At 39.3% G+C, this 8,655-nt stretch overlaps 3 protein-coding genes across 3 annotated transcripts; 2 read left to right on the plus strand and 1 right to left on the minus strand.

The window, feature by feature from the left end:
* Window positions 1-52: 52 nt before the first annotated feature.
* On the minus strand, window positions 53-3,890 carry LOC121964522 (CCR4-NOT transcription complex subunit 2-like; the record flags this gene model as incomplete). The annotated part of the gene is made up of 4 exons (XM_042514728.1): window positions 3,824-3,890; window positions 1,784-1,915; window positions 1,310-1,382; window positions 53-200 (listed from the first exon to the last, which is right to left on the minus strand). Coding segments are annotated over exons 2-4 (341 nt in total), but the record flags the coding sequence as incomplete, so codon positions are not given.
* A 2,645-nt stretch (window positions 3,891-6,535) lies between these two features.
* LOC121964523 (histone H2A-like) lies at window positions 6,536-7,113 on the plus strand. The gene has a single exon (XM_042514729.1). It carries the CDS (start codon window positions 6,542-6,544, stop codon window positions 6,929-6,931), a length of 390 nt encoding a protein of 129 aa, XP_042370663.1. The 5' UTR covers window positions 6,536-6,541; the 3' UTR covers window positions 6,932-7,113.
* Window positions 7,114-7,789: 676 nt separating this feature from the next.
* Window positions 7,790-8,361, plus strand: LOC121964524 (histone H4). The gene has a single exon (XM_042514730.1). It carries the CDS (start codon window positions 8,000-8,002, stop codon window positions 8,309-8,311), a length of 312 nt encoding a protein of 103 aa, XP_042370664.1. The 5' UTR covers window positions 7,790-7,999; the 3' UTR covers window positions 8,312-8,361.
* Window positions 8,362-8,655: the final 294 nt, after the last annotated feature.

An 8,655-nucleotide genomic window follows, 5' to 3' on the forward strand; every position in this document is an offset into this window, starting at 1 on the left:
CACAGGGACGGATGAAAACATTTGTGTGTGTGTGTGTGTGTGTGTGTCGTACCTGCTCGGTGAGGGAGGCGTGTGCATCGTGCCAGTGTTTGGTGTACTGGCATGACTGGGGAGCTGGCTGCCAGACTGGTTCAACCCACTTCGACTTAACTGCGGCGCTGCGCTGCTGTTCATACCACGTATGGGAAACCCCAAAGCACCTGCAACCAGAGAGAGAGCAAAAACATGTTTACTCTCAAGAAACAGACACAACCAGAAGTGTGATTGTTAAGAGGAAAAACAACATGAAGCAAGTTGAAAAATGACTCAGTTGTCTGCTGCATATTAGCAGCACAAATCTGAAAAGACATCACTGCAAACTGGGACTGACTCAAAATTATGTCAGTCGAATCAGATGCGGCAGTTCAATACAAATTTTCAACAATTTTTTTTTCCTATAAAGTTTTGAAGTTTGAGCGGGATGTTTAACTTGATGGCGGCATTAATGTAATATCGTAAACGAGTTAATGACACGAACAACAGATTGCAAATGTGCATCAACATCTTTACCAACACTAGATATCAAACTAAAGCCAGAGAATATAGTAATACGTTGCTGTGAGTTTACAGCAAGAGCACTCACTCCGCAGCAAAATCTGGGGAACCAAAACGTTCTTCAAAGTACACTGCACAGCACGAAAAACAAACAAAAATAACACTGCTACACTGCTATCGACTATCAATCGATTGAGGGGTCTCTGACTGATGATTTAAATCTCCGACTTTCAAGGGGCAGCCCGACTACAAACCTTCTGCTCCAAACCAGCCTCGCTCTCTATCACAGTGAATCATTTCTTCTACAACCATTATTTATTCAGGGAAAACTGACTGACCATTAAGCTCTTTTCCACCAAAACCCTGTATTCACACTCAGTGGGCTAAAAGGATATGTAACATATGACAGCCATAAATTCAATAAAAACAAATAACTAGCAGCGATAGCTGTCAAAGGTTATAAATAGCAATAAAATCAGTAAAAATTATGAAAAGGATTAAAAAGCAAACAATTCTGCAACTAGTGAAAAAAATGCATAATAACACAACAGAAAATAAATAAAAATTTACGAAAACATAACGATTCAGAAATGAAACAAAATGGACCGGTCCAGAGTTGCTTTATATAAATATATAAATATAAAATAATGTAAACACAGTCACGGTGTGGAATACAATTAAAGAATAACACAACCTACACTTTATGATGCTTATAGCAAACAAGTGTGTGTGTGTGTGTGTGTGTGTGTGTGTGTGTGTGTGTGTGTGCTCTTACTCTGCGGGCCATATAAACTGGCCCCTAGCTGTGACAGTTGACCCGTTGAGGACGCAGAGGAAGACGCCAGCATCTGAAGAGAGAGGAAACACAAACACCTGCTTTAATTCTCCCGACAACATCATCTGTTATTAATCAAAAATAAAATGTAAAAAATAAACTTTAAAGACCCAATCTGCCAAAAATGATGAATCTCTGGAGAATCCTCTTGCTGTCATCACACCGAGATGGATATAATTTTAACATTTTCAATACCATTGTGAACAAATACCTTTGTTTCAGCACAAAAACTGTATTTCTATTCCTTACTTTACTGATTTCTTGCTCAATTTTTGGTCATTACTTCTGCCACTGTGCATTCTTCCCATGTTTTCGAAATAAGTCAAGCCAATATACTCTGTTAGGAAAGGCTTAAAGTGTGAAACTTAAATTACTATATTGAGCAGCAGGGGAACGTTTTAATAGACAACTTACGTCTTTGTCAGGGCGGTGTGGAGGGAACATGGACTGCTGGGTGTAGTAGAGGCTGGAGTCGTCCGCGTAGTCGCTCTCTACCCCTCCCTCCATAAACTTCTTCCGGTTAGCACCAAACATACCGCGTGTCACCTGAGAAACCAGACACAGGAAATGGTCAGATGGACATACAGACCCGGACTGCATTGGCATGAATGTGCTCCTTCTAAACAACAAACAAGTCTAGAAAGTTTTCACCAGACTAATCAAAAATCATTAACCACCACAAAACTATACTGTTGATGATAACTGTCAAAGATTTTGTTTTTTTAACATATTCACAGATTATCTTTATGTGCAGCAGTGATACTCAACTTACAGCTAACAGGCCAAATCTGGCCCCTGTTCGAGTCAAATTAAGTGATTCACACTGGGAATTGATTCTGTAATTCTGGTCTACTTAAGGTTCCTAAATGCATAAAACAGCATCAAAATGGAGCTTGTTTATTTAAAAAAAAAGGTGTAAATGGAGGATCCCCCACACCATCAACAGAGGTCCTAGCTAAGCCTTAATGTCCTAAAATCGTCTACATGTCCTAAAATCTTAGAAATGTCCTAACATTCTAGAAACATCCTAAAATCCTGAAAGTGTCCTAAAATCTTAAAAACATGCAAAAATCCTAAAAGCACGTTAAAATCCCAAATATGTCCAAAGATCCTAGATATATCCTTAAGTTCTCGTCATGTCATAAAATCTTAGAAACGTCCTAAAATCCCAAAAAATCCTATAAACGTCATAATGTCCTTAAAAAGTTCTAATATCCAAGGAATGTCCTAAAATCCTATAAGTATCCCAATATCCTCCTTATGTCCTAAAATCCTCGAAAAGTGCTAAAATCCTAAAAGTGTCTAAAGATCCTAGAAACGTGCTAAAATCCTAGAAACGTGCTAAAATCCTAGAAACATGCATGGTGCTGCTGCGACTGTCATTTTGCACAAGTGTCCCCCACGCAAACCAAGTCGAGTATCCCTGATGTACAGATTGCTCATTTCAACATTATAATGTGTGAACGAGCTTGCACATTGTAAACAACTGCACAAAAATATCACCTTACATTACAATACAAAGGACTAAGTTACCTGCTGGTGGTGTAAACATTAAGACCGACAGTGTGTGTTTGAACAGAGATCTCTGACTTACTTTTGTTTACTACAGCAGGTTAGCAGTAGCCCACGGTGTAGCATCGATACCTAATAAACAACGGCTACTTGTGCTTTTGCACGCTTTTATTGTAATGGAAATGTGCATTTATGTATGCAAACTGCATGTTTCAAGTTAGAAGCAATGTGCTACTGGCAGAGTACTCTACAAGCTTAGCTGTTCTTGATTCAAAGCGGCGTTAAATGTGCAGCACTGTCGCAAAAGGCTAGCTAATGTTAGCACTGCGAGCTAATGCTATCTGTCTGACTAATTCAACCATTAAAACAGCCAGCTGGGTTATTCACAGCACATATGAAAATGCTTATTCCGGTATGATTTATGTGTGTGGATCTTATGTAAATAATAGCTATAAGGTGGCGTTACCTTGTTAGCTGTAAAGTGTATCAGGAGCTACGTGCTAGCCCAATAGCACAGAAGCTAACAGCTAATTCAATAGGAATACAGTGGGACGCTAGCATGGGAGCTAATGTTAGCTACCAAGCGAGCTACTAGGCTAAAAACGCCACTGTAGGGACAATTGTAAGCGCTTATAACATCAATTAGTGAACCGAAAACGTCGGTTTGAATACGTTTATGCGGACAGGGCACCACCAGAGAGGACACCGGCGGGCAGGTGTGTTTTTGTTCGGGTTTGGGCCTACTGTGCCTCCGTCCGTTAGTCCCCCAAACAACAACAAAAAGCAACGTAACCGGACTGCCGGGTTTAAAGTCGTATTTTCCACTTCCCTTCGCAACCTGGTTCACTGGCGACTCCCACCTGAGCGGCGTTTTTGTTTAAATGTGGTTCTGGTGAGTCCTGGCTGAGAAAATAAATTAAACGAATAAAAGAAGGAGCTTACCGCATCAATCTTTCTTCCCCGCTACAATCCAAGATGGCCGACATCTCTTCGCCAATCAGCGAGGATGCTGGGATGCCTTTCGCCTCTGACCTCTGAGCCTCCATCTCTCTACTTTACTCTACTCTACTTTACTCTACTCTACTTTATTCTACTCTGTTCCACAACAATGTACTCTACCACATTGTACTTTACTGTGATGTACTCTTGTTTACTCCACACTATACTCAGGTACTCAACTCTACTCCGACTTCTACTCTACTCTACTCTACTCTACTCTAACGTACCCTTATTCTCTCTACTCTGCAATTGTTCTCAACTTCAGTATACTGTGTTGTACTATACTCTATTTGGTAGTACACTATACTCTACTACATTGTCCTTTACTCATTATATTGTACTCAACTCTACTCTACTTTGTACCATGCGATGCTGGTTTCTACCGTACTGTACTTTACTCTACTCAGTTGTACTACACTGTACTTAAATACATTGTATTTTACTCTTTGTGCCAATACTGTACTCAGCACTTTACTATAATGTACCCTTCTTTATTCCTCTCTTTACTCTAGTACTCAACTCTGCTGTGCATTCTACTACACTGTACCCTGCTTTACTCCACTGTGTACTCACATACTCAATTCTACTCTACTCTTCTACACTCTACCGTCTTAATTCTGCAACCCGATTCCTCTACTTGACTCTACTATGTTGTACTTCACTCTAATGTACTTTACTGAACTGTACTATAACATGTCCTTCTCTACTCTTTTCTTTAAAATATTGTGCTCAAATCGAATGTACTCTACTTTGTACTACACTGTACTCATCCTTTCTGCATGTGTTTTGTTGAAAGGTGAAAGCTTGTGGCTGAGTCCTGTTGGAGGTACTGTGGGGATAAGGGGTACCAGGGTCCTTCAGAATCGGGTTTTATTGCCAAGCACATTTACATATGAGGAATTCAACTTGGTGTTTTAGTGCAAACAGTTAACATTAAGGAAAAATAAAAAAGTAAATCTAAATAGAATAAGACATATAAAAATATAGAAGCAATATAAAAATATAAAAAATGAAAAATAGATTAGAAAAGACACAAAATGTATATACAAAAGGTGCAATGCAAGGATTACACAGTTGTGCAGGTGTTGAAATTGCAGTGCAAGTATTTTTAGTCCACATAAATTAACCTACAGTATGCAGAGTAAAGAAATCCAGTCTAGTGGACATTAATGGTACACATAAAAACGGATTTAGTCTAAAATTGATATAATGTGTTCAGACTCTGAGTTACTGCACCACCCAAAGGATTTCATCTCAGGGTATCGCACACGAGTGAGGGTAAAATATAAGATGGACAGGCGGTGTTGTGCAGCGTCAGCAGTGATGTGAAATTCGAGTCCTGGGTGGATCGAGGACCTGCTGGAGGGATGATGCACCTCGTCTGCCCTGGAGACGCCTCTGGATCCCTCATGAGGGAAGAGGGATATCTGAAGTACCTTGCTCAGTCTGCTGCCTCTATTCTAGCTGTAAATTACAAAAATCTCACAACTGCTGACACAAATCATTATTATATTATGTAGGATGAAATACCTCCATTATTATTGTATATAACTTTAATTAATAAATGCTTTCAAAAGAGATTAAGTTGATTTTAATTTCAAGAAAGATGGAAACATGTTTACTTATTTCTGTTAGCTGTATTTATTTCAGTCAATATTCTATTGTTTAGAAAGGTTTTATTGAGTCAGTTAAGGTTATTTACACAATAATGCTTCGGTAATCACTATGAGACATTTAGTCTCGCCACTTACAATCAACTGCCTTTATTAATCCTGTTAACATGAACAAGGATACAAGTTTGCACTTTATATTTTTTTATTAAGTTAATTTAGATAGAGGTCTGTTTATTTTTACTGTTGATGAGTGACAAATTACATTTGCTTTTCAACATCACATGAAACATAAAAATCAATAGGCTATTGTGGGGCAGTTTGTGTAGGAACAGTTCACCGTAGATTTAATTTGGAAAAAGAGATTTAAATTAATGATGATGAATATAAATCAAATGAACAGACAATAGTTGGACTGATATTCCCTTGAGTTTACAGCAATAATAATGAAAATAAAGGAAAATAAAAATAAAAAGTGCAGTTATTTATTTTTGCAAAAGAACTGATATAATGATGTCCTTACAAAAGAATAGATACCCAAGGAACATAAAATAAATACTTTTCAAAGTGACATTTATAATAAGAGAGGAGTTAATCTCTGAAAAGAAAATCACCTTTGTGTGACACATTTTAAATTGAAATATTATTAAGAATCATGGCACATCTCTGAGGTTAAAATCCACATAAAAACGCATCTTTTAAAACCTGACCATCTTCTTGAAGTTAATCTAAGCATGAAAAATAAAATCTTCAGAGTCGGCACGCACGTAAAAAAAATCTGACTATTTTCACTTTAGATTACTTTAATTGTTTGCTTTTCTTTATTTTGTAGGGTTTCGCGATGTCTTATTTTGCTAATCCTACAAAGACGAGGGCGGAAGCCGCGTGATCTCTACAGTAGCTTACACAGTCGTTTCTGATTGGACGATCACACTGACGCTCCATCTGACCAATGAACGACCAGCTCGATGCCGATAGTATCCATATACAGACAGACTCTGATGACTCACAGCATTCTGTTCTACCAAAACAGTTTATTATAACACTTAACATGTCAGGAAGAGGAAAATCTGGCGCCGGCAAAGTAAGGGCCAAGGCAAAGAGCCGCTCATCCCGCGCCGGACTTCAATTCCCAGTCGGGCGTGTTCACAGACTGTTGAGAAAAGGTAATTATGCTCAGCGTGTCGGTGCCGGAGCTCCGGTGTATCTGGCGGCGGTACTTGAGTATCTGACCGCTGAGATCTTGGAGCTGGCTGGAAACGCAGCCCGCGATAACAAAAAGACTAGAATTATCCCCCGTCACCTGCAGCTGGCTGTCCGTAACGACGAGGAGCTCAACAAACTGTTGGGCGGAGTGACCATCGCTCAGGGTGGTGTGCTGCCCAACATCCAGGCTGTCCTGCTGCCCAAGAAGACCGAGAAGGCCGGCAAGGCCAAGTAAATGTCCGCACTGCTACCGACAACCTAAAGGCTCTTTTAAGAGCCACCCACTTCTCCTGAAAGAGTAAATTCTTTGAACAAATAAATAACGTATTTAAGATGCAGATTATAATTTTGACACTGAAGATTGCACTGCAAGAGACATTTCGTCACTTCTGTCTTCACCACGTGATTGGTACCAAACCCGGAGTCTCCATTAATAGATGAGACCATTAAAATGTTCTATAAAGTAATTATAGCATAGTATAAAACCAATGTCATTAGTTATAGTTAAACTAAGTAGCAATTTGATTTACATGACACACTGAGGTAGACTATTGGGCTGGGGAAAGGGAGTTTACAACAAAAACAATGGTATAGTAGATGCCAATCTTGAAGTTTTGATCATCTCTACTTTGGAATACTTCACATTACTATTGCAATGCGTGGTACCGAATAATGACTTATTCAATTCAACGTCGCACCCCAGTAAACACCATGGACATTTTTGCCAGATTACATCAAATAAAGTTAAACCACTACATCATGATATATATGTAGAAATCCCACTGCTGAGATTTTACCACTGTCATCTATACTATTTTTGTGAGGGAGTAATGAAGCTTCCTGAATCTTTTCATCACTGAGTTTCATCTCCGTTTTTGCAAAAAGACATTTTTGGGGCTCAACCCCAGTAAACAGTGACACCTGGTGGTGTGCATTGCTCAAGACAGCCCTTCCAGACTACAGCTGAAGCACCACAATGCCGTTTGACATAGTTGTGCAATAATAGTTAATAAAGTATTAAACAGTTAAAATTGTAAATATTAGAGAACGTTTATACAGAAGTGCTGCATAATATGTAGGAGGAATTGCAGAATCACCATAGCCGATGTTCCTGCTTTTATTTTGAAGGAATATATAGTTTTTTTCTTAAGCGGAAATACGGCGCTTACAATGTCAAAGAAGAACAGGAAACTCGAGACGAGCAGAGCTGCCTTTCTTCAACGACGTCCGCAGAATGGATTTAAATACTGACGTTCTAACCATATGAGTCAACAGTTTTTCTTCGGAACAAACTTTAGCAAGCATGTCTGGTCGCGGTAAAGGAGGCAAGGGTCTCGGTAAAGGAGGCGCTAAGCGTCACCGTAAAGTACTCCGTGATAACATCCAGGGAATCACCAAACCGGCCATCCGTCGCCTGGCTCGTCGTGGCGGTGTGAAGCGTATCTCTGGTCTCATCTATGAGGAGACCCGCGGTGTGCTGAAGGTTTTCCTGGAGAACGTTATCCGTGATGCTGTCACCTACACCGAGCACGCTAAGAGGAAGACTGTGACCGCCATGGATGTGGTTTACGCTCTGAAGAGGCAGGGCCGCACTCTGTATGGCTTCGGAGGTTAAAAATCACCAGCCCATCCCATTAAAAAGTAACGGCTCTTTTAAGAGCCACCCAAATCATCAAAGAGAGCTAATTTTACCTGCTGTTATTGTCATACTTGGTTACATTCATAATAAAATAAGTGATCTGTTTCATGATGTGATATGTGCTATTGTGTAGGTAGTAGGTATTAAAGAAATGTTTAAACACTGCTCTGAAAAACAAATCTGGCTACAGGATAACTAAAAATAAGTAATAAAAAAAAAAAATAATAATAAAAAAATAATAGTAATGGTCGCTGTTATTCTAAACACTAGGTAACCAGCCAGTCAACCACCGTTAATCTTGCGTGCTGTGTAAAAATTAA

Source organism: Plectropomus leopardus, unplaced genomic scaffold (genome assembly GCF_008729295.1).
Source record: "Plectropomus leopardus isolate mb unplaced genomic scaffold, YSFRI_Pleo_2.0 unplaced_scaffold15847, whole genome shotgun sequence".
Lineage (NCBI taxonomy): Eukaryota > Metazoa > Chordata > Actinopteri > Perciformes > Serranidae > Plectropomus > Plectropomus leopardus.

Bases quoted from the DNA above. Each gene is read 5' to 3' on its own strand.
- LOC121964524 (XM_042514730.1), top strand. From the start codon at position 8,000: ATGTCTGGTCGCGGTAAAGGAGGCAAGGGTCTCGGTAAAGGAGGCGCT.
- LOC121964523 (XM_042514729.1), top strand. From the start codon at position 6,542: ATGTCAGGAAGAGGAAAATCTGGCGCCGGCAAAGTAAGGGCCAAGGCA.